The sequence below is a fragment of the Pezoporus flaviventris genome, unplaced genomic scaffold (assembly GCF_033815535.1).
Source record: "Pezoporus flaviventris isolate CSIRO_AGI_PZ_B2104156 unplaced genomic scaffold, CSIRO_AGI_Pfla_v1 ptg000002l, whole genome shotgun sequence".
NCBI lineage: Eukaryota > Metazoa > Chordata > Aves > Psittaciformes > Psittacidae > Pezoporus > Pezoporus flaviventris.
Window position 1 is genome coordinate 109,312 of NW_026892550.1, and position 25,339 is coordinate 134,650.

The 25,339-nt window shown below is 46.5% G+C and overlaps 1 protein-coding gene across 1 annotated transcript in view; it reads right to left on the bottom strand.

The window, feature by feature from the left end:
* Positions 1–14,457, bottom strand: part of ADRA1D (adrenoceptor alpha 1D) — a 48,355-nt gene extending 33,898 nt beyond the window's left edge. The window contains exon 1 of the mRNA XM_061466240.1: positions 13,053–14,457. Within this exon, the coding sequence (XP_061322224.1) occupies positions 13,053–14,019 (967 nt within the window). The 5' untranslated portion in view covers positions 14,020–14,457. The remainder of the gene's footprint in view (positions 1–13,052) is intronic.
* Positions 14,458–25,339: the final 10,882 nt, after the last annotated feature.

Sequence of the window (25,339 nt, forward strand, 5' to 3'; positions counted from 1 at the left end):
CTATCACTGCATGTCCTAAATGGAGAGGCTGGCAAGTAATTCTGTATTTTCCATCTATTTGGCCAGCTGGATCCTACTTCCCTGGATAAACATGCCAAAGTGAAGGAGCCTAGAGGAGAAACATACAGGTCAGACCAGTAAAGGTACTCAGATGACTCCTCTGTCTCTGCCAGTCATCAAAGATTAAGCCATTCCTTCAAAGACTTTTCTATACATTTCCTACTATTCCTGTGCTGAAGCATTAGGCATTCTTTTAATGCTTGCCAGCAAAGTAAAGGAAGCCAAACTGATTCCTCATAAGCCATGGGAGAAAGCAGTAATGACCTCTTTACCTTTATTTTCGGGACACAGCTTCAGAATCAGCCTTTGGAAGGGTGCATCTGAGGGAAACGTATTGGCATACCAAGATTCCAAGCTTCAGGGCACAACCTACGCTCCAGTCTATGCGACAGAGAAAGAAATGGTTGTGTGGGCAGGTTACCAGGAGTGTTTTCCTCAAGGCTATCTGGTTTTACTTCTAATTTCTTGGGAAAGCAGGCCAGGATGCAATCCAGGTCATACAAAAGTAGACATTGAGGTTGCCTCCGTGGCTTGCACCACTGGAGATAAATGCCACATGGTTTCTGGATGTCCCTCTAGGAAAGCACAGGGTTTCTCTAGGGCTTGTCGTGCAACCAAAACCCCCACATGGTCACTTCATCTGCTTCAGGGGATTTTGAACAACACGGGGCATGCAAATTGCAATCCAGACCTGGTTAGCTTTCTAGCTCTCTAGACATGGACAATAACGGGAGCTGAGACAACCAGCTCACATACACACAGCTACCCATAGAACATTACACGTAGATGTCTTCACCTGTGAGCCTAGTTCTACGCCTAACCTGTTTGTCTACCTGCAAACCAGAAGCAGTTACATGCCTTGTTTATCAGAGGCATGGATGGAAAGGGAAACAGTGGTAAGGAGGTGTTCAGGGAAGGGGATCAGGGAGGAACACTGGTGGCCAAGGAGGTGATCAGATCCAATGGGAGTTGGTCCCTTCTTCTTGGTTGCTCTCCTGGGACAGCAGAAGCTATCTACCAATAGCTATACCACTATTTCCTTTCCTTTGCTTCAATGGTGGCAAAACTGCAGTCTGCCTGCACATAGATCCCACTGGGTGCAATCCTGCCTCCCACATCCATCTGGATACGCTACTTTGAGCTCCTCTGGGTTAGAAATAGCATTACTGTTTGTACAGCACCTAACAAAAGGGGCTGAAGCACATGGCTAATGGGCTTGAGCACCATTAAAGTGCTCGGATAGACCAGCCTGCGAGAGCCCTGAAGTGCTGTCACTGTGTGGTGTCAATGGAAGTGCGATGTGATTTCATCCCAAATAACTCTGCTGTTGCAAAACAGAAGAAAGGACAAGATACACTGTTTGGAAAACCCCGTGCTCTGCTCCCTCTTCCTCTGTCTCTGTTTGCTCGTCTCTCAGCAAGGAACACACGGAAAGCAACCCCCTATTCTGTGTTGTTTCCCCAAATCCCCAGCCTGAGTTCGCTATTGAGGGAGGCAGCCAGGCCTGTGGCTGCCCGCCAGCTCGACTTCACAGCACATCCTCACAGCTTTCCAGATAATTCCTATGGAAGGAACCCTGGGAACAGAAATAGCCCATGGCTGAAAAGCTTTGCTGGTGCAGTTTGACAAGCGTCTCCTAGAGAACTTGGCTTGGAAGGCAGAAGTTGAGCTGGCGGCTGCTCTGAACCCAAGTCCTCTGCTCTTTGCACTCAAAGTAGGTCAGCGAGCATCTAATGGTGTCTCCACTGTTGGGTTGTGAATGTGTGAGCCCCGTGACCTTCCAAATTGAACACACATCCGGGGTGTGAATACACACGTCAGGTCCCCTGCTTGGGACTCAGGCAGAAGGGCTCTCACCTAGGGCAAGAGATAACACCATTACCAGCTTCATCTGGTGACCTAGAGGCTCCAAAGTGGCTCTGAGTCCCTGGATTTTGGCACCAGTGCCCTCCTGCCCTCCGTAATGCCTGTTGTTACCCATGGGCTGTTTCTGAGTGATCTGAGGAAATCTGCATCTGGAAAACAGCCAGGGGTGAGATCTACCATGAGCTCACTGTGCTTGTTACCTGCTCCCTTCAGTCTGCCCTGAAAATGCCTGGCTCCAGACCATCCTCTTGCTGCATTGAGGGCTCCTGTCCATTTCCCAGTCATGTTGCCCTAACCCCTTCTTGATTTATTGCTGCAAGAAAAGATAAGTGTGCCATGAATATATCCCCATTTCTCACTATAATTTCTAAGAGTGAGAACTCACATAGTTTCTATACTACAAATCATCAAATTTAGGCTTTAGGCTATGAATTTCCACCTAAACAAGTTTCTCTTTTATCTTTTCCTGCCTAAATGCTTTCACAAATATCTTTTTCATGGCAGAACACCATGGAGCTTCAGTATAGCAAAACTGATCCTTGAATGGGAGATTTTTTGCAGGGCTTCCTTACGTATTTTGTGTTCCCACCATGGACACATTTTGGAGGATTTACACCTTGGCTCTTGGGCTTTTCATCACCTGCAACTTTGCATTGCAACAGTATTGTAGGGGAATGCAGCCAGGAGTTCCTTAATTCAGATCAGATGAGAGAACCGCTGTGATTTGCTCCAGCCTTTGACTCCCTAGGGGAAATATAGATCCCATTAACTGCTGAACAGAACAGGGCCTGGTTCCAGGTCCTGAACCCAAATGGCACCAACCAACTCACATTTACACTGCTCCAGGCACACTTCTTGGTGAGATTTGTGTTGGAGAGAGCTGGCTGGGGCCATTCCCTACTTGCTATCTCCTGCTGATCTTCCTTTATTGAGTACCACCAATCTACCCCCTGTGAGCAATGGAAAAGTTACCTTGGACTTGTCTGGGGCAGGGATTTCTCCCAGCAGGAATCCCTTGCAAATGTTTTAGAATCATAGAATCAACCAGCTTGGAAAAGACCTTTAAGATCATAAAATCCAACCATTCCCAGCACTGCCAAGGCCACCACTAACCCATGGCACTGAGGGCCTCGTCTACACGGTGTGGGAACTCTTCCAGGGATGGGGATTCCACCACTGCCCTGAGCAGCCTCTTCTGTGGGTTTTGGTGTTTCCCTTTGGTTTTCCTTCAACTACTGGAGGCGTTAAAAATAAAAGTTGCATCTCAGGGCCCTTAATGGCTGAGTTGTGAGTTGGAAACTTCCTAGCAGGAGGAAATGCCCTGTCTTTAGTGAGCTGGCAGTTGGTTTTCTGCCACCAGACCTGGTGATTTCTCTGGCTCGGCTCCAAATGCATTAGCTAAGGAGGTCTCTTAGAAAAACGCTATTCATTAGGAGTAGCTAAAAAGCCATATCCTGTTCCAGCCATTTCAGGAGATCCATTCTTGGGCCAATCGCACCCCTAGTTTAAGGTGCAGGGAGAAGTATGTCTTCTGTGACTTTCCATGAGACAGTTTTATACAGCACTGAAACAGGGGAAGCAGGACAGGCAGAAGTAGCTGGTGTGTTTGCAATACTGAAGAGCTACCAAGTGACCACAGGTATGTAAGTGCTGCCTCAGTTTCCCCACACAAAAATGATGATCAGAGAATCATAGAATCAACTGCATCGGAAGAGATCATCCAGTCCCACCATTCCCCAGCACTGCCAAGACCACCACTGCCCCATGGCACGGAGGCCTCATCTCCACAGGGTGGAAACACTTGCAGGGACGGTGACTGCAGCCCTGTTCCAATGCCTGAGCACCCTCTGGGGCAGGAATTGTTCCTCAGCTCCATCTAAACCTGCCCTGGGGCAGCTTGAGGCCGTTTCCTCTTGTCCACTGGTGAACAGAGTTGAAACAGCTCACTCTCTCCCTGATGACATTTGTGCATGTTCCTCTCCTTCCTATTTAGTCCTGTGAACTATGGAGCTGGCACCACTGGGATAAGTTTGTTCTCAGCACACGTTGCCCAGGAAGATGGGAATGTTGCCTCTACCACTCAGTCAGGTTTCCTTCAGTCATGGTAGGTCCTCACTGTGACAGTCAATGCAACAAATCAATACCCACCTGAGACTTCATTTTTGCATTGCAGTGGTTGTAATTTGCTCTGGAGAAAGGAGGAGATGAGGCTATTTGTGGATGTGTGCTCAGGTACAGGTGCAAAGGGCTGAGAGCTCTCTGAATGGCAAATGCTCATAAAAGCAGAGCCTTCAGAAGGAAAAGCTCATCACTTATTGTTCCTAGAGGCATTTTAAAGCAAATATTTACAGCAAGTAAGGATGGCAATTAGCTGCCAAATTGGAAGGTAGCTCTGCTGTGGAAGCAACTCAGCCAGCTGCTGAGATTTAGTACTGAAGCTAGTCCTCATGAGCTACCCTCGCTCCCAAATCCCAAACCCTTTCAGCTACAACCAAATTAAGAGCAGGTGGGTAAGCAAAACCAAGACCATAAAGCACGTTTGGCTCTTGGAAACACTCTTGGGAGTCTGAGTATTAGGAGAGAGAAAGGACGGTTCTGTCCTGGGACTCAGCAAACCCTCTGTTGTGGGGTCACCTCAGTGAACCTTAAGGTCTTACCACCAGCCTTCTTAGCACCTCACAAGCCTCGCTGCATCCTGAGCCTCCTGTTCCTCCTCGTCTCTTACTGTGCTTTCTAGATCTCCAACTCCTTTCCTTGTTCCCACATCCCAGTTCTTGCACAGAAACAAGCTATAGTGGCTAAGGGGCTCCACCATAGTTGGCTGTCTCCAGCCCCATGGTCAGATTCAAGAGATGTGAGGGCTGAGATGACAGCACTTATCTCTAATTGAGGAGATGGGGGAGAGATGAGTGCTCTCACATACCCCACAGAGACCTTGTCCACAGGGACTTACCACCCAATAAGTGTTACTTGGTAATTTGATGGATTGGATGAGCCCCATGTGTGAGGTCCTCATAAAAGATAGCATACTTGGATTACCCAAGTCCTCTTTTGACAGGTTGCCTTCAGCTGATATTTTATTGTAGACCCTTTTGCATTAAAAATGGCTCAAAATGATCATAAAGTCTTAAAGCCTCTGAGATACTTTGTGAAATCCGGAAAAGACCCTGTGTTGATGTGGAAGTGGAAGTCTCCTCCAAAGAGGAGGATCCCTAAGCTATGAGGATGTGAGTCACTGCACTGCTTGGCTGGGGAAAACACAAGATTTGCTTCATGGAATGGATGCATTTGTCTAGTAGATACAGTGGCAATCCTGATGTAGCACCTCCTCTGAAGAACGAAAAGACAACACCCTGAACTTTACATCAGCCATTTTCTCTAGGTACTGGCCCATCAACATGTCACTGACACCTGCACCACCATTTAACAGCCAACACATAGAAGAATAACCCACTGATTATCCTCAGAAGAGCTCTTCCGAGTTGATGTGTGCAATAGATCTGCCTTGGTGACAACGCAAGAGAAGGGGAATGACTATTTCAGGGCTATGACCCCACACTTAGCTGTGCCTCATTACCACCTGACAAGGAAAAGAGGTAATTTGTTCACAGATAGAGCAGGAAACCACATTTTCAAAGTGTAGTTAGTACAGAGGCTTTCCTGGGAAAAGCTTTGCTCAGAGATTAAAGCTGATTCACAACCTACAGAGAGCTGATAGAACACAAGAAGAATCAAGTTATCCTGTAAGGAAAACACTGCTTTGTACCCTCAAAGCCAGATATTTTAGGAGTACTTATAGAATCATAGAATCAACTGGGTTGGAAAAGACCTTTAAGATCCTCAAGTCCAACCATTCCCCTAGGACTTCTGGGAGCTTTTATGTGTAAAAAGAATGAGGAGGTGAAGCAAGTTGGGTCAGTACAAATGTCTAAACATCTCTTAGTTAGAAAACTGGATTTTTCCCTACATACATTTTGTGCCAGAAGCTTTTTACAGCCTTGTTTTGCCCCAACACCAACCAACCAACCAACCAACCACTGGAATATTTTGTCAGCAATAACATCATTCTTCTGAGAGCTGCAGTTCACTTGCTTTCCTATTACTACTTGTCTGGAGATTGGTTTAACCTGTGATACAACATAGCCAGCACTTGTACGTTGGCTCAGTGGGAGACTATACATGTGGGTGTACCAGGAAATGTAGACCAGTTAGGACGATCACCATATAAAAAGCAATGAGGTCCATATGTATCCAGGGATGCTCCATACGAAAATATCCAAGGGTATTTTCCTGAATTGAATTCATGTGGAAAGAGAAATTTCAAAGAAAACCCCTGTTTTTCCAGGCAGTTCCTGCCCTCATCAGCCACTTGAATTTAGGAGCTTACATTAAACAGACATTGCTGCAGGCACCACGCGAGATCCCACCAGCGTCCATGGGTAGATGATTGCTGCAAATCTGGTGTGTAAACTGCAGCCTTTGTAACTGTTGATTCTGGGCTTCAGCTGTAGCAAAGATGTGTTTTCTCATACAGAGGACAAATATTTTAAGAGATTTTCACATTCTTTGCTTTGCAGTTGGGTTATGTGTTTAAAAACGTCTTGTTTAACTCTACCACTATGGTGAACGTTGGTTTCTATTGAACACAGAAAACAACGTCTTGCAAGGAAGTTATACTGTATGCTGTGTAATAAAAGTGCTAAATGAACACTAAGGAGCTTGCAAAGTTAAGGACTCCAAAGACTGAGCATGTCAAAGCAAAAATCACTTCTGCAAAGCTTCACTTTCTCACATTTAAAGAGTTTAATTTCAGGATCATGCTCTATTTATGCAGTGTCCCTGCCGCATCAATTGCAAAGAGAGGTGGTATTCAATTGAGCTTGGTTGAGTATCCCCTCACCCAGCTCAGCTCTGCTCTGATGACAGAAGTATTTGTCTCCTCATGGGTATCTGAAGGTACTCAGCACAGTTATGGCCAAACAGTTTGCAAACAGATACACTTTTCACATCTCTCCAAGGAGAAGGTGCTTTAGAGCCATTTTACCATCCCAACTACAAAGCAATGTCAATTCCTGAGCCCTTGTGTTATGGAGCACTTCATATCCTTAAAGTTTAACTCCTATCAGCTCAAATCAAGCAAAACTAGTCCCATATTTGCCTTCACATTGGGATTCATCTCAGCTAGTTGAGATGTGTACTGTGCACCTGGCAGCTGGTGACCTTTGCCTCCCTCAGATGCACTGAGAGGACAGTGGTGCTTTTAGGGTGCAACTCATCTCACTGGCTTAGATAGCAATACTAGGATGAGATGAGCTGCAGCCTCAGAACACCTATTTTTTAGTGTTGATAATGTAGAAAGCTGGAGAGCAGTTGGCTGAAGACCATATTCTGTTGGCACCCAATGCCAGGGACTGTCTTGACATTGGAGAAGATGGGAACAGTGTGGAAATGAGCAGTGCAGGGGACTGCAGAGGAACAGAAATATCCATCAGATACCATCAGGTCGTTGCTTTTAAAGGTCTTCCTCAGCAATCTCAGTTTTGCTAAACTGCCCGTTCTTGATAACACCTCAGAAAGGTGCTTTCTGACCCATATTGGGCCACCTTTGTCTAGTTCCTACCCTGTCCTGACATTTATGCTTTAGCACCCCCCAGTCATGAAGGAATGAAATGTCAGATCTTTGCTCTGACTCATGGTACTGCCAGAGCTTTTTAAACTCAAGCACTTCTTACTAGGAACCAAACACCATGTTTTTTCCTGTCACCTTTCTCAGCTGTGTCTGTCTCATTTTGTCTCATATTTGTCAGAACAAATTCAGCCAGTTACAAAGGCACAGAACGGAAAATGTTACCTAATAGATAACATTTGGCACCAGAACTAGGACTTTATTCTAGAAGGATCCCCTAATGTTCATAGGTACTGTCAGCCCTACCTAGAATATAACACTGTAATGACCTGATTGAGCCCGACTGATCAATTGGAAGACAGTTCATGCTGCTTTCTCAAGGAAATATAATCTTCTTCTGAGGAGCCTTGAACAAAAGCGTTGTATTTACCCACTTCTAATTAAAACCCTACAGGTAGCACGGAGCATTTACACCCTTACTTGCTAACGTGACACAGTTGCTATTACTTTGTTCATACTGTTGTAGTAAAAACCATTTAGAACCAAGCTAACAACAAGAGATTAAACAACCACCTTGCGGGGTCATACCAAAGAGCATCCCCACCCTTCTACTCAATCTTTGTGACATCTCATTAACCAGATTAACAGAATTAATGAGCAAATATTTATCCAAATATAAATTAATGGAGATAGATCAGGCTAATTAAAATTTCTTTCCCAGAATAGCCAGGACAAAGTTTTCTGTGTACAAATATAATAAAACCATCAGGCGCAGCTTAATATAGATGCATTTAATGTTATATGGTGTATTTTGGTACTGCTTCCAAAACTCTTGTGGAGAGGTTTTATAGCGTTTTGCCCACGGAACAACAGTGGTTTTGAGTTTTCCAAGGTCTGTTTTTTTCCTGTTTGTGATACATCCATTATAGCAACTGCATCCAGATGCGTCAGGATAGCATAAAATGATATAAAAACAGACATTTGGCTTTAAATAGATTTATTTGGTGATGTGGTGGGTGGACTGGAAGCAGAGTAATCCTGTGCATAGGTCATGGGAGATCTGGGTTCTATTCCCAGTCACTTCAGTGAATCACTGCATTACTTTGCCAGGCAAACCCATATGTTTAAACCTGGGTGCCCAAATCATTATTTGACACCCAGAAAGCGGTATCTCTTGTAACAGCAAAAAAACTACTAAAACCTTCCATCTGTCTCTGGCCTTCTACGCAGGGTAATGGGTAGGAAGGGAACCACTGCACTCATTTGGGCTCCAAATGACCAGGTTTTGCTGGCTATTTCCAAGAACACATGGATAGTTTCTCTGTTGTTTTGCGCTCCGGTGGCTTCTGCGCCAGGGCACAAGGAGTGAATCAACACCATCAAATGCTTTAGCTACTTAATTTACTCAGAGTCGTTATCCATGTGCCTACTTGGAATTCCATCCTGTGCCCTTCTGCAGGAAGTCAGTATGTTCTCTCTGGAAAGAAACCCAGGTTGCTTTTCCATGGTAATATCTCTAGACAGACGCAATCAGAGTAGATGAGTCCCAGCCAGATCTCCTGTGCCTGGACTCTTCCTCCAATGCTACTCCAGTTGTCCCTATGCCATGTTCACGTGCATCCCTGCTATCATGCCCTAGGAATGACGTTCCTTCAGGCTGCAACACAAGCCTAATGTTATTGCTGACACTCTGAACTGGAAAAGAAGAAGAAATCACGTTTGAGGACTGCTAAGCAACGCTATCATTTGCCTTGGAAAGCAATGGGCTTGCCTTCACTGCAATGCTTTAAGGACAGTCTTGGAAAACAGATCAGGAATGCTCTGGGGCCAAATGATCTTTCCATAAGAAAGAGAAAACCCTCCCATCCCCATTTTTATAGGAAGCAGGTATAGTGAGGACTTTCAGACTCTCTCATTGTGTTGTGCTCTACTGCACACCCAGCACGAGACACAACCCACACCAGAGTTATGTGAGTAATTAGAATTCCATCTCTTGTTGAACAGCCAGCTGCTTAAAGAGTCCCATTAGCCACAGAAGCTGTTAATTGTGTTAAAAGTCCTGGTGATGGCATCCTGTGATTAGAGATGTGTCTCACAAACCTGAGAGTGAGCTAAATTGTTCAGCTGATCAATAGACTGTAGAGGTATTGGGGGGTTTGAGCTGATGTAAAGCATCTTTGTAGATTATTTAAGCATAAAGAAAAGGCTGACAATGTTTGGCACATACATAGGCCCTGTTATTTAAAATTATTGCTTATTGCAGCATCTCAACCACAATGTGATAAATATTACTTCTGTGTGACTGCTAGCATCATCAATTAATAGAATCATAGAATCCCAGACTGGTTTGGGTTGGAAGGGACCTTAAAGCTCATCCAGTGCCAACCCCTGCCACAGGCAGGGACCCCTTCCACTAGAGCAGCTTGTTCCAAGCCCCTGTGTCCAACCTGGCCTTGAACACTGCCAGGGATGGGGCAGCCACAGCTTCTCTGGGCACCCTGTGCCAGCGCCTCAGCACCCTCACAGGGAAGAGCTTCTGCCTTATCTCCAACCTGAACTTCCCCTGTTTCAGTTCAAACCCATCACCCCTTGTCCTGTCCCTACAGTCCCTAATGAAGAGTCCCTCTCCAGCCTCCTTGTAGCCCCCTTCAGACACTGGAAGCTGCTCTGAGGTCTCCCTGCAGCCTTCCAGAATAGTTTCCAACATAGTGGAAACTATTCTGCAGGGATGTGTGCAGACTCACACAGACATCGGTGACGGAGCCAGCGCTGAAGTTTCTCGTTGCTAAGTCAATGCTAAGTAGAGCTCGAGTCTTTTTCCAGCTGATGAATTTCCTTATCCCTAACAAGTTTCACCAGTCAATGGCGTCACTGACAACTTCTTGCAATAGAAAAGAGTCAACACATTTTGCTATTTTCATAAGAAAATAGATCACTTGTTTAATTCTCATGTGACAGCTCAGTCTGGCGTGTATCTGAGTGCTCACTGTTTAATAAACTGCCATTGAAACAGTGTTCACTTGAGTTGAAAGTGATTTGTGCTCCTCACAAGTGTTCCATTTTCATTTTAAATGCGTATCAATATCACTTCCACTTGGCTCCAAACTGTTTCACCTAAGTTTGTTTAAAAGGCAAGTAAAAAAGCCATTATACTTCACCATTTACTACCTGCTTTTCAAGCAGAATTGACTCCAACACGATTCAGGTTCTGGATTTACAGTGAACTTTGCTGCTTTCTCTGCCTCCTGAGCTTTAACATCAGAGATTAGACCTTGCAGAAGCCTCTGCTCTCCTCCTTGAGAGCGTTGAGTGATTCTTGGGTTTGAATAGGAAATTGCAATTAGTAAAAAGGGGGGGGGGTGAAATCAATAGCAGCATATTTCATAGTCATAAAATAAATGAACACTTGCTCTGTTTATATTACCCATATAATAGAGCAGGAAGTAAAGATCAAGGCCATGTTTATAAAGGACTTGGCAAGTTGTGTGCTTGGAGGAAGAGAATGGGCTCATGCTTAAAGTGTTTCAAGTATGAGGTTTGGATTTTAGGTGGTGCAACCCAGGGTATCTCCTTTTAATCCAGTGCAAGGGCTGTGATTTACATCAGTGGAGAAGCTGGTTTGAGGGTTTCAAGGGAGAACAGATATGGTAAAGCAAAGTATTTTTTTCCTACTGAAAAGCATTCACTTGTGTTTGCTCTCTAAGTTTTGGGAATAAAGCAGAGGATCAGGATCCCAACTCCCAGCTTCTTTCACTGCATAAAGCTGCGAATGATGTTCAGAGCTGGGTCCTGCCCTGGACAAGGAGGCAAGTACCAGACTGGGGCTGCCCACTGAGCTCTGCCTTCAGGTACTGGCATCTCCCTGAGCCCTACAATTCCCAAACTATTTGCAAGCTACACCCCCCCCTCCCCAATACACCTGATCAATGAAAGGGAAACTGAGGCACGGACAGATGGGATAATTCATCTTGTAGTCAGAGTTGTAGTGAGCTACACCACAACCTCCATCCTCACAACACCCCTATGGAGAGCTGAGATAACTCACAAATGCCACCCTCACCCCGAGAGAGGAACTGAAGCACAGAGGGACGAGACAGCAACATGGGGATACCAGGCACCCACAGCCCTCATCCACCACCCCAGGGACACCTCAGCTCCCAAAGCACCATCAGTCCTGGGGAGTTATCCCACTGGGGACTGAATGACCTCAGTTAGGTATCTAACACCCTTGGGCTCTAGCTGCCCCCAGGGAAGCAGCTACAAAAGCTGGAGGGAGAGCAAAACCTCAGCAGGGCAAAATCTATGCTCATGATGCTGTGTCCATTGACTTGAGAGGCAGCTTCAAGCAAGAGGATGTGAAAAGTCCTGATTGAAAGGACAGAACTAGCTATGATGCTTCCTTAGCTGCTGAGTCAGCTGGATACAAGTCCCAAGGGGGCTGTGGGACCCATAGGTCCCACCCAGCAGATGGAGTGATGGATCCCTCTGCTTTGCTGAGCTCTGTGCAGAGCCCAGCATCAATATTCAGGTTACATTAATCTCTTTTCCCTGCCCTAGGTTTAGCTGCTCCACTACAGAGAGTTAATCAGGTCCCGTGCCTGTTACTGGGTGAGGTGGCGATGAAGAGCACTGGCTTTCCTGCTCTTCATGGACCATGGGTAGCACTGATGCTGAAAGGGGACATTGTGTTGGCCATCACAGCTCCCCAGTGGGCTCTGTGCCTGCTCGTCCTCCTCTGCACTCAGGGAGCTGCATCCTTTCACCGCAGCAAACTTGCCAGAACTTCAGAGCACGACCCATCGGGCACCCCCAAATGAGCACCCGGTGATACAGGCACCATAGCAGGGCCAGGAGCTGAGGGCACAGCTCCTGAGGGAGGTGAATCAGTCCTGGGGCATCACCCAGGACCATCAACCGTGTAGTTAAGACCTGGTCCTGTTCCAGGTCCCTGCACAGCACTGGCATCCCGGGAAGTCAGTGGGACTTAATGCTTCAGACTGACATGCTCCTTGAGGGGATCAAACCTCACTCACGTGCGACAGTATCACCAGTTCCCAATGGAATTGGAAATGGAAGGGGATTGGGACCACTGAGGCATATCCAGGGGCCCTTCCCCAAACTGGGACAAAGGGAGGCTGGGAGAAAGGATGGTGAAGCTGTTTGGAGACCATTGTGCCACAATTCCAGCCTGTTTGAAGCAGAGCTGCTTCCTCCTTCGCCTGGCCTCTGTTAATGAAGCTGCTGAGTGCAGAAAGAATTAATTAAACCAATTATTGTGCTGCTATTTTATTCGTTTGCTATTTACTTTGATTGATTATATGGCTCTGATTAATAAATATTGAGCAAGTGTTAATTAATTGAGTTAATTCATTGCTGGTGTGTTCCCCTACCAGTTATCTCCCTGCAATGAGTTGTGTCCTGAAGGTTTGTCCCACTGAGCAGGTCCCCAGGGGCTCAGCCATGGGCAGTGGGGCTGGGATAGGGGGACAGGCTCACTTACCAAAAGGCAGGATGAAGAAGAAGGGGAACCAGCAGAGGATGAAAACACCCACGACGATGGCGAGAGTCTTGGCTGCTTTCTTCTCACGGGAGAACTTGAGGAGCCGGACAGAGAGGGAGCTCCTCAAGTTGTGCCCCTTGCTCCGGGTGCTTGAGAGAGGCTCCTCCAGCACGCTGCGGCAGTGGATGCGCAGTACCACCTCCATGGATTTATTCCTCTCCTTCTTGACCCCTGCTTCCAAGCTCCGGGTGGTCCGCCTGGCCACCACGTAGATCCTGAAGTACATCACCAGGATGACCATGAGGGGCAAGTAGAAGGAGAAGAGGGATGAGAACAGGGCATAGCCCGGCTCCTCCGTGATGCTACAGATGCTCTCATCCGGCGGTGGTGGCTCCTTCCATCCCAGCAGTGGCCCGATGGAGATGACCATGGAGGAGAGCCAGACCACCACGAGGATGACCCCCGCCTTCTTCTCGGTCATGATTGTGGGGTACTTGAGGGAGTACTTGACACCGATGTACCTGTCCACGGAGATGATGCACAGGCTCATGATAGAGGCGGAGCAGCACAGCACATCCACCGCTGCCCAGATGTTGCAGAAGATGCGTCCAAACACCCAGAAACCCAACACCTCCAAAGTGGCCGAGAAGGGCAGCACGGTGGTGCTGAGCAGCAGGTCGGCGATGGCCAGGTTGACGATGAAGTAGTTGGTGACCGTCTGCAGGTGCCGGTTACAAGCCACCGAGAGGATGACGAGGATGTTCCCCACGATGGCCGAGAGGATGAAGACAGCCAAGAAGACCCCGACGCCCACCGCCTGCACGTCCAAGGCGAAAGTCAACGTGGTGCCGTTGCCCTCGGGGGTCTCCTCCGCTTGCAGCCCCCAGGACCGGTTGGCACCGCTCTGGCTGCCCTGTCCCGTCCTGTTCCCACTCAAGCTGCCATTGCTCAGCTCGGGGAAAGTCATTGTAGAAAACGTCCGGGCTCCATGGAGAGCGAGGAGAAAGCGATGCCGAGGCGCAGCCCCCCCGGCATGATCCCCGCAGCCCCCTCCGAGACTCGCTCAGCACCCTCGGCGGGGCAAGGCTTGGTCCCCGCAGCCGGGATGGAGGGATGGAGGGAAGCGGGATGCGCTGCTCCGAGCCTCCCACCCCTGCCCAGCTCCAGCTCCCCTCCGCCGGCTCCGGCCGCAGCTCAGCCCCGCCGCCGGCCCGCCCGGGGGGGCAGCGAGCTCCGTGCCCCCCCGCTGCCCTCGCATGCTCCGGGGGGCTGCGCCCTGCGGCTCCGCTGCTCTGCGCGTTCAATGGGGAGAGCTCCGGGAGCGGCGAGGGGACGGGCCGGTTTGGGGGGGGGGGGGGGAAGGACGGGAGCCCCGCGTCAGGTGCCGGAGGAGGAGGAGGAAGAAGAAGAGGAGGAGGAGGAAGAAGAGAGGGCGGTAGCAGCGCTGCTCTGCGGGACGAGGCGAGCCCGGGGCAGGGTGAAGCCGGCAGCAGCGCAGACCCAGAGTGGGGGGGCGTAAAGCGAGGTGGCGAGGTGGTGGGAGGAGCAGGAAGGCACTTGGGGGGCAGGACCCATTCGTGGGGGGTAGGGACCACTGTGAAAGGGGCAGGAGCGCACGGGAGAGGGGAAGGAACGCGCCAGGAGGGGGATGGGGATGCACTTGTGGGTTAGACACCCATCCCATAGGAGAAGGGACCCCAGGCACCCATTCCTCGGGGGGGGGGGGGGGGTCAGGCAGCACGGGGGTGCAGACACGTCGGGGGGAGGCTGGGGGTACCGCTAGAGCCATCCGCTGTCGCCAGGGGGCAGCAGAGCGCAGGGTTTGCCCTGTGGGTCCCGGTCCCTCCCTGTTCCGGGGGTCCTGGCGCTGCGCTGAAGCGGGGCTCACCTTCGCATGAAGACCACCCCTGCCCTGGACCACGGCTGCAGCATCCCTCCAGGAGGATGCTCTGCAAGGCTGGAAAGTCCCCCCAGACACAGCATCCCATCAGGAGGTTGCATTTCAGGGACAGAAGTTCCCCCCAGACACAGCATCCCACAGGAAGATGCTCTGCAAGGCTGGAAAGTCCCCCCAGACACAGTATCCCACCAGGAGGATGCTTTTCAGGGACAGAAGGTCCCCTCAGCCCCAGCATCCCATTAGGAGAATGCCCTGAAAGGCTGGAATGTGTCCCCCTCCCCAGAAATAGTATCCCACCAGGAGGATGCTCTGCAAGATTGGCATGTGCCCCTAGCCCCATGATCCCGTTAGGAGGGGTGCTCTGCTGGGCTGGCAGGTCTCCTTTCTTGCCTTGCATCCAGGGCTTTCAGCAAGCATCCTTTTCCTGCTAACCCTGGTCCTCTCATCCTTCCACTCCAGCCCAGGCACCCCACTGGGGCTGCAAACAGAGCCTGCCCATCGCTGGTTCCCCCCAAAAGCAGAAGGGACAATCAGCATCCTGCATTCAGGCCCAGTGTGTGATCAGCAGCTCCCATGGCTGTGACTTAACCCTGCTGCAACACTGGGAAGCAGCAGCTTGTGTTTAAAACGTATAGGCACAGATTTCTGGCTAATTTAAACAGGGTTGTTTTGTTTTCCCACTGATAAAAGCAGATCCTGTTTACACTGGTTTCCTCCCCCTGGCCCTGCTCTCCTGCCTCCATACATTGCGATGGGGACTGACCCCAGTGTTGAACGGGGGCTCTCCCTCGGCTCCTTTCTACTGTACACAGGAAATACTTCCTTGGAGTGTGTTTGTCCATAATTTGTCAACTTTTCTCTCTTCAAAATATGATTTTAAACGGAAGTCCAAGTGGACAGCAAAGTGATTCAAATCACTGCTGCTCTGTCAGAGACCTGTTCATTCACTGGCTATGAGAGTAAAGATACAATAGCATATTTATTCCCTCATTTTCCTTGACAATCATTGCAGGAAATGACACATTTTTGATCCTCCTTAGTTCTTTCATGCATTTTCTCTTCCTTTAGATTTCACCCTCCTTCCTGGAGCTGCGGTTTTGACAAACATGATAGAGCAACTGGAAAATACAAGCAAAAAGGAACAAATACTTTGCAAGGAATAGCTCAAAAGGATGGTTTTGCTTAAAAAAAAAAACCCTTTAATTTCTTTTTTTTAGTGTGAATTAAAGCTCAAACAAGCAACACTTGAGGTCAAATTAGTCATTTTTCCTCTGTTTTGATGAAAACATGTCAACTCCCAAAATGAAGTATCTCTTCTTACTGGGATGCTAAACGCAGCATGGGATGATCTCAACCCATGGAATTTTGTAGCTGTATCTTTGCAGCTATGCAGATTGCTGTCTAGATAAATATATCCCATCTAATCTATCCAGTGACATGTAGAGATAAGGAAAACATGTGCCTTTCTCCAAAGTTAAGGCTGGACTGAACTTCTCACGTACAGTGGGATTTTAACCACCTTCTTGGTCAGAAAAGAGAGGTTTCTCCTAAATGACACAATAGGAAATGCCATTAGGGTGAAGATTGAATCTGCCCTGCATCTTGCCCTCTTTGGGTGAGCTCTTCTTTCCTGACCTCATTGAAGACAACTTGCCCATGTTTCTGAGAGGGTTGGGCTGGTGTGGGCTACAGGGTTTGCATGGGATGCAGGTATGGCATCGTCATCTCATGTACCCCGTACATGCATCTCATGTATGTGGGGGTAAGATTGCCACCGTGAATGCTTCTAATGGACCCCTCCCATCCATGCATAAAACCTCTGAGGTTGCATGGGTGCCTTTCCCCTCCACGCCAGGGCAAGAGAGAGCACGTCCCATGTCATCACTGCAGCTCAGCTTGCGAATATCAACTCATTAAGATCCAGTTACCTCATTGCTTTCCATCTGTCTCCTGTTTCAGTCTAAACCAGGGCTATTATGGTTAATTGAAACTAATGAGGAACAGGTTTATACTAATGCACTTAACCCCAAATAGAAGTGTTTGGGTAGGTCTGCACGGAGGAACTGAAGGGCTTGAAGTAAATACGCATGGAGATCTACAAGCCCATGGGACTTTGACAATCCTTTCACATGGAGAAGATGAGGGGTGATGGGCACAAGTTACTCCTGGGGGGGATTCCAACTGGACACAAGAGGAAAATGTTTTCCAATCTCCACAGCGAAAGGGTGGATGCCCCCGTGTTGGGCACTGTTAAGACTGGGCTGGACAGGGTGCTGGGCCATGTAGCCTAGGTCATTCTTTGCCTAGAAAGGCCGGACAAGATGATCCTAAAGGTCCTTTCCAACCTGAGCTTTTGGGTTTCTATGAGTCAATCTGTGGGCTTGAGGTGGAAGGAGGTACAGCTCTTTCCTCCCTATTTTTACCTTTTGGGCAGAGGTTATCCTAGGGCTTGGGTACTGCCGTATAGTGATGGCAGCAGGGCTCTTTAACACCTGATGAACAGTGTTTGTCATTGTGGTTATAGGAGGAGTGGTGAAGTGTGTCTGAGTTGTTCTCCTTTGCTGGTGTTGTGATGATGCTATTTTGACTTTGGTGAAGGGAATTCTTTGGTGTAAATGAGCTTTGTGATGAATGATGAATGTGTGCTTTAATGGTATTGTTGTAGTGTTGTGATTTTATTTGGAGTCTAGGAAAAAACAGGCTGCACTGAATGCTTATTTCTTAACTAATGAGGTGAGAAGGATAAGAAATAGCTTATTTTAGCTGATGGGTAAAGGGGGGAAGGGAAGGAAAGAAAGAAAAGAATGGCATTAAACAAGGTGGCAAAGCATCTTTCAGGCCATCAGCAATCAGTACCTATTGATATGCATGGGCTATGGGCAGTTCAGGAGGAGCAAACCTCCACCCCAGACCTCAGACACAGCCTAGCACAGTGGGCAGGAGCCAAGGAAAGAGGCTCTATTTTCTGTGTGCAAGGAGAATTGCTCTGAGTGCCATGCTGATATCTGGGAAGCCAGTGCAGGTGGGATGAGCAGATAGAACAAACAGATAAGTGTGGCTTATTGGGCTGGTTGGACATGTTTGTTATTTCAGTGGGATTGTTGATGTGTTCAAAATGAAGCATTCCTCAGGGATGTTCTTTTTTTTTGTGTGTCTTTAACACTGCTAAGAGCCATACAATAAAATGCTTCAATACCAAGAACATTTTAGATCAAAACACTTTTTAGCATGGGGGTGAATGAACAAAACATAATGCAGATTACTTGAGAAATCACTAACAGATTTAGCAATTAGCAGAACAATTGCTAATGACGTGGAAAAAGAGCAGCCACTGATGTATAGAATAAAATAGAATGAATAATAGCATGAAAGATAAATCACAGCAGAGCTAAGTAAATAAAAATGCTACAAAAGGTCAAAATTGCAATGAAGAGTTTCTCTGTTATCACAGAAAACTGGTTCTGTTGGCAGTTTGGTTTCTTTGAGAGATTTCACTTCCTGAGACATCAGCATTCATTTGCCATTACTCCATTTTTAACTACCAGTTAGAAATTGAGACCATCGTCTGCCTCAAACGGTGGGTATGATTTGAGCCCTGAATCAAAGCCCTTCTGATGAGGAATGTCTCTCATGGTTGACCCTTCTGCTCATAAATGAAAGTCCGGAGAAGCAGCTTTTGGAAAAGGATACCAGACTTGGTGTTGGCCTGCAAAGAAGCTGTCGTGATGTCTTTCCATCCTAGCAGTCGTAAGATAACAATAAAGCTTGGGAAGGTCATAGTCCCAAGAGCTACTGTTTAAATGAACAATGGATATGGGAGCTGGGTAGAGCAATGGAGATGTCAGGAGCACTAGGAGAAGGGGAGGGTCTGCAAAGAGGATCCTGGGTGCTTGGCTTTAGGACATCCCTTTGGCAATGCATTTCTGGGTCTTTTTGCTTGAATCCTCATGTGGTTCAGCTTGGCTTCTGCAAATCCCCCCATTAAACCAGCAAGGGGTGTCCCTATGAGTGATGTTAACAGTTCCCAAGTCTGGGAGTATAATTTCCAACTATAATACCAGAAGTTTTTAGAAGAAGAGGAGAATAATGCCTCTCTGGCAATCAGGCAGGGTATGAGGGTCTTTGGGCTTGGAGACCACATAGTGTCCAACACTGGGCATGTGTGTGAAGGCACCTCCAAGCTTGGTCCTGCTATAGACCTGTCCATGTGTTATCCTGGACACGAAGGCATGGATATGGGCAAAGGGGAGGTCAGGGGAGGAGGAAGGTGAAAGTGGTGTGGCCACAAGGAAAGAAGAGTGTAAGGCAGAGGGTGGACATGGATTGCTTGGTTGGTAGAGGTGAGTTGATCTGTGCGTGTTAGTCCAGGCCAGGAGTGTGCTTTAGAAACAAGGTAATAATCTTGAGTCTAATAAAACACCAACAGCCTAAAACCTTTTGGTAATTCAGTTTGCATAATAATAAATAAATTATCAATCTAAATCTAAGTGTAAATATAGATAAAAGTGTAGCTATAAATGTGTTGATACAAATACAAGAATAAATATGCATATACATGTAAGTATTAATATAAGTATGAATATAAATGTAAACGTACAGGCATAAATGCAAGTATAGATGTAAGTACAGATAGAAGTCTAAACATGATAAATATAAATTACACAAATATAGCTACAAATACAAACAAATATACACTCACTACTTCTATACATTTAAGTTACGTTGTGATTTCTCTCAGTAAAAGAAAGAAATCTGTTTCTTAAGTGAACATAGGGACACCCCACGTTTCCACCCTCAAATTTAGCACAAATAAATGCAAACAAATACGAACACATGCAAGAACATGAGACTAAAGTTAAACTGTGCAGACCAGGTGCTGTTCCTCAGCTTTGCCTTCAGTGAGAAATAACCAGTTACTTTAGCAGCTCCTTCACGACAGATTAACAAGATCTGGGTTCAATGTGTGTGAGGTTTGGGGGTGTTTAACAAGCCACCAAAATATTAAAGGATGAGAAACAAATGGCAGGGTCACTTATTTCACCCCCTGACTGGCTTCCTCATGTCCACCTTGAAGTGGGAGTCAATAAAATACGTGCTTGATGCTGGCTACCTGGGGGCAAAGACATGTGGTGAAGGTACAGCCATGACCTGAGGCTTGATGCACTGTGGAAATCCATCTGGGAGAAGATGTCTCTTGCATTAATACCTTCAGTCACCAGCTTTGTTTGTCTCTTATGTGGTGTTTTTTCAGTTTCCTTTTCAATTTAATGCCATGCATATTACAGAGTCCAGATGTTAAACGATGGAAGTTGAGCTTGTACTTAGATGAAAGCACAAGAGTATCTTGTCTGTTTGGAAAGCAAAGGGGATGTGGGGGAATAAACCAACAAGGCATCATTCTTTTTCTTGCTTTTAATGCCAACAGTGAGTGGCAATGCTTAACAGGGGCTTGATCAGTAAAAAGAAGGGCATTTACCAGCCCTCTGGGAACAAATCCAAGCACCTTTTTCCCCGCAGAGATAAAAGCACCATTCTGTTTTATATCTTCTGAGGAATTTGGCCCAATATACCAAGATGCTGACCTGCTGGCTTTCTCCTTCATGCAGCTAAAACAAAATCCTCTTGGCAGAGGTTTGTCTTGCCAGTTGAGATGACACAAAACACCAGCCAGCCTGCGCTTTGCTTGTGCTCCAGATGTGGCTGGTTTGGGAACTGGTGTGATACCTGACAGCGTGCAAAGGCTGCTTTAAAACCTTAAAGATCATTTTTGGGTCTATCGCATGGGTGATTAAGGTCTGAGAGAGTTACATCTCCTCTGTATGCCTCTCTTTTTCCTTCTGATCAAGTGTAACCCGTTGCAAAGTGGAATCTATGGCAGCACTGAGAGCAGGAGGAGGATATCTCCTTATCCTTGATAGCCAGAAATGCATTTCTAGGTCTTTTCACTTGAACTCTCATGTGGTTTATCTTGGCTTCTATCAATCCCCTCTTTAAACCAACAAGGAGTATCCCCATGAGCGGTGTTAACCCAACAGTTTTCTAGTGTGGGAATATTGTTTCTAACAGAGAGGTTGCACATGTATAAATACCCAAAGTAATTAGAAGAGAACACTATCTCTAGTTGCTGTTCCAAATATTGCAATCTGATGCAACCTACAGAGTTAAAAGTTGTAATGGATTTAGCAATAAGCGTAGCAATGGGCATGTAAAAGCATTAGCCAGGTGTTTGCTTTTAGCATGACACATGTAGGATAGGCTTGCTCTCTTCTCCCTGCTCTAAAGTGACTGCATGACTGTATTCTGATTTAGAGGCCAGAAGGGAATATCAGCTTTGTCTTGGTTAGTAAAAGTGAGAAAACATTGCTGATAGCTCTCCAGTTTGGAGGTGAACTAGGTCGGAGAAGCACTATTAAGACAGGCTTTGCTAAAGGAATGGCCTTACTGCAATGACTAGTCTGTTCGGATGGCAGAATCAGTTTCTTATTGGTTATTCCCAAGTGATTTGGGGCTGCTTTGTCATTGCAGTCAGTGAACTTGGCCTTCCAGGGCAGGGCTTTCTGTTAGCAAGCAAAGCCAGGGAGGAGCACAAGCAGTGACAGATAAAAACATGCCTCCAGAGCTTGAAAGAGCAACTGCTTTGGAAGCCCATGACCAGATGCAGATGTATGTAGCAGGTGAATGCCCATCCAAAGATATAACGCAGAGGATGCTCTTGCTAGGCTTAAATCAGATGCTTTAAATCAGACTTTCCAGTTGTCTACTGTCAGGATGTCTCTTCAGACAGGAAATGGTGCAGAGCTGCAGTCCCCAGATTCCTTCACTGGTGGTTTTAGACAACATATTTAGGTGAACTTTTAACCAGGGTATTTCTGTACCTGGAACTTCTCAAGAAGCCATCTGGTAATTGTAGCATATACCCTATTTCCTCATCTTCCAGAGGGAGGACGGTGGGAGATCTAAACCCCAAATGAGGGACCAGATCTCCATTCCCTCTGGTGAAGGCCTAGCCTCGTTTACTCAATGTCTTTCAAATTACACATCCCAACTGGAAGGAAGGGGTTAGAGATAGATTTCAGAAATATTTTACATATTATCCCCCAGTTAAAGACAAAGAAACAAAGGTAGTAACCAAGAGCCTGCAGGGAAAGGAGCCGAATATTCTGTCTCCAGTGTCAGATTTCCTGGATCACCATGGTCCCCGGTGAGCAGGGCTCAGTTGTCCCACTCTTTCCTGTTAGGGTGGTGAGGCACTGGAATGGGTTGCCCAGGGAAGCTGTGAATGCTCCATCCTTGGCAGTGTTCAAGGCCAGGTTGGATGAAGCCTTGGGTGAGATGGTTTAGTGTGAGGTGTCCCTGCCCATGGCAGGGGGGTTGGAACTGGATTATCTTAAGGTCCTTTCCAACCCTAACTGTTCTATGATTCTATGATTCTATAAGGCTGCAGGTTGCAAGAGCTGGGAGAGTTGAACACAGCCTGACAATATCTTGGCAACGTTCAAGGTGCAAACAGCCACTATTTTACAGAGGCTCTCTTTGCTTGGGGTTATCCCCCGCACCTCCTTCCTTTTCCCTGTTTGAGCCTTTCCTTGGAAGTTAGACAGTCCTTGTTGTAGGGACACTGACAGAAGGTGATTGTCACACACTATGCCAGCAATGTCCCAGGTGTAAATCTCAGGGCATTTGGTAGGGTCATTCATTCTTCTGGTGATAAATCCACAGGGTTAGAATACATTACTGCTCTCAAGAGAAAGCCAGGTCTGACAGGCAAGTCAGGAGCAAACTCCCAGAAGGTACTATCCAAATCAATCCTTCTGACCTTGGCTATTAGGGAGCTTGAAATCTAATGAGTCAATCAGACAGGAGACATGACTCCCAAAGACTCATGGAAATTACTTGGGAGAAGACAATGAATAATCTTCTTGCGTCAGCCAGCTAAAGAGCTAAATCAGGGCAAGGGAGATCAGTCATTATTAAAACCATCATCATTATTTTTAGTAGGGGGTACAATATAACGATACAGAGAGGAAAAGGAGAGATACATTTCCAGAAGTATGTGTGTGTTATGAGCAGCTTGACAGTCACTGGAAGGTGATGGTGCAGATCAGAGGCAGCAATCTAGAAAGTGAGGTAGAGAGAAGTTACTGAGACCACATTAAAACTGATGGGAACGCAATGCAGGTATTTTCTAGCTCTGTTCCAGGAAGGAAACAGGATTTATTGTTTACTGTGCGGTGTTTGGATAAAGAAACATCCATAAAACCCTTGCTGTGGAAGTCACACTGCAACACTATCAGAGAGGGGAAGCCTGGAATGGTTTTGAAGCGTGCAGCTGCCCCCAGCTCCTGGTTTGGAGCAGTGGCTGGTTGCAGGCCATGATGCAGGAGCAGAAAGGGAAGTGCTGTAATCTAATACAGATGTTTCATCAGCGAGTGAACATTTGGTTTTGACAGTAGTTCTCTGGCATTCAGGAAATTACTGTGGTTAGAGATTAATGCTTTCTACTGCTCTGCTTTGCTTCCAAGGATGAAGGAAAACAAAACATGAAAAATGAGTCCAGAAGATATCAAAAGCTGAGGGGTGGTCTTAGAGTTTTTTTCTTACCCCATGTTTAAAGCTGTATTTGCTGGAGAAAGTGTGGGAAGCAAATGTTTGCCTTAGCATGTAAGATGAGCATAGCAGCCAGTTGCTAGAGCCAACAAAGATCAGAACTCGGGTCCTCACCATCTAAGGGTGCTTCCTAAATCCAAATGATTCCATGTGATGGGAGTACCCTAGCACAGCAGTGGAAGGAGAAAGGGTGAAGGTGAGCAAAATTAGAATGAATCCTAATAGCTTATTGAATGCCAGGAAGGGAACTTGCTTAGGAGAGCTCTTAGCACCCATTCCTATATTTTTCAGCATGACAATGTATGAAAATCGCTGTGTATAACAGTGACCCACCTCTGATCACTTCTTATGCTATGAAATACCTGGGGGCAGTACTGTACTGGTGAGGAAGTATGGATTTTTCCTGCACAATGGGTATACCTTGGCAGTGATGGCTGTGACACTGCTGTCAGATGATGAGTATCTGAGGATGAATATCTTCTTGGCTGCAGATCGGCTGTTATATCAAAATGCAGCCAAAATTTCCAAGAAATGAACTAAAAGAAAGAAAAAGGGGCTGGTAAGTACATCAAACACAAATATTTCACCTCTGCCTTTGGTTGGAGGAGGAGTAATACATCTATATACTCTGGTGAGGGTATAGGTGGTTTATACTCACCAGAGTATATAGGTGTATTACGACCTACCGGCTCTGTTGTTATGCTCTTTCCTGGGCAGCTTGCTGCTGTCAGAGGCAAGACTCTGGACCTTTTTCTTTTCCCAGCAAGTCCACTCTTCATGTTTGTACCAGTAAAACAGGTGTGAGGCCACTGCATGAGAAGATGTGCTAACCTTTTCCCCCAGGATTTCCAATGAAAAGAGAATCAAGAAATAATTGGAGAGAAAGCAGAGATAGAACAGCATGCCACAGGCCAGGCAGCAGGACTCCGGTTATCACTTAGAACAGATGTCTGCTCTCCTGAGTTTCCAACAGGTTTCATCTTCTTTTCATTGTCCTGATGCAATGAAACTTCAAACACATGAAACTGATACAGAAGGGAGTTGACGGCACAATTTAATGCGAAAAATCCCTTTGTGTTCATAGTCCATGTAATTGTTTTTGGAATACTTTCATGGGCATCACCTAATTCTCTGGAAGTAACTAGCTGGATTCAGAGTAAGAATACCTCCTTGGATTCCTGGAAGCAAAATTAATCCTGGTTTGTTTCGTTTCTTTACAGCATGTTGGAATTGTGAAGCTGCATGTGGTGAGAACAGTGTGAAGCACTCAGCTGAAGGAATGCTTTAAGGTATCAGCCACAGGGACTGCTGAGTTTATCTCTTTTCACACTAAACAGGCAGAAAGCTCTTGGAATTATAATCGATACTTTCATAAACACGTAGGATTTCTATGAACCAACCCAAAGGTCAATAGAGTAAAACAAAAAGCACCACAAAAGTTAACAGTGGAAAAGAAAACACAGAATGCTATTAAAGCAGCACAAACCCTTAATATTTGGACTTTCCTACATCTCTAATACTATGTGTAGGTTTGGCACCATCAAAGAAGATAAAGGAGAACTACAGATGAGAGCAATGAATCCATGCACCTGTGAGCAACAATTAAGACTCCTCAGTTTGGGAAAGAGATGCTTAAAGTGAAGATAAAAACTAAAGGAGAATGGAGGTGGTCAATAAGAATCAGCTATTCCTGATCTCTTTCAAAGTGAAACATAGGAGCCATTGAATTAAGCTAGCACAGGTCAGATTAAAAGGATACAACTTCTTTGCCAGAGGATGT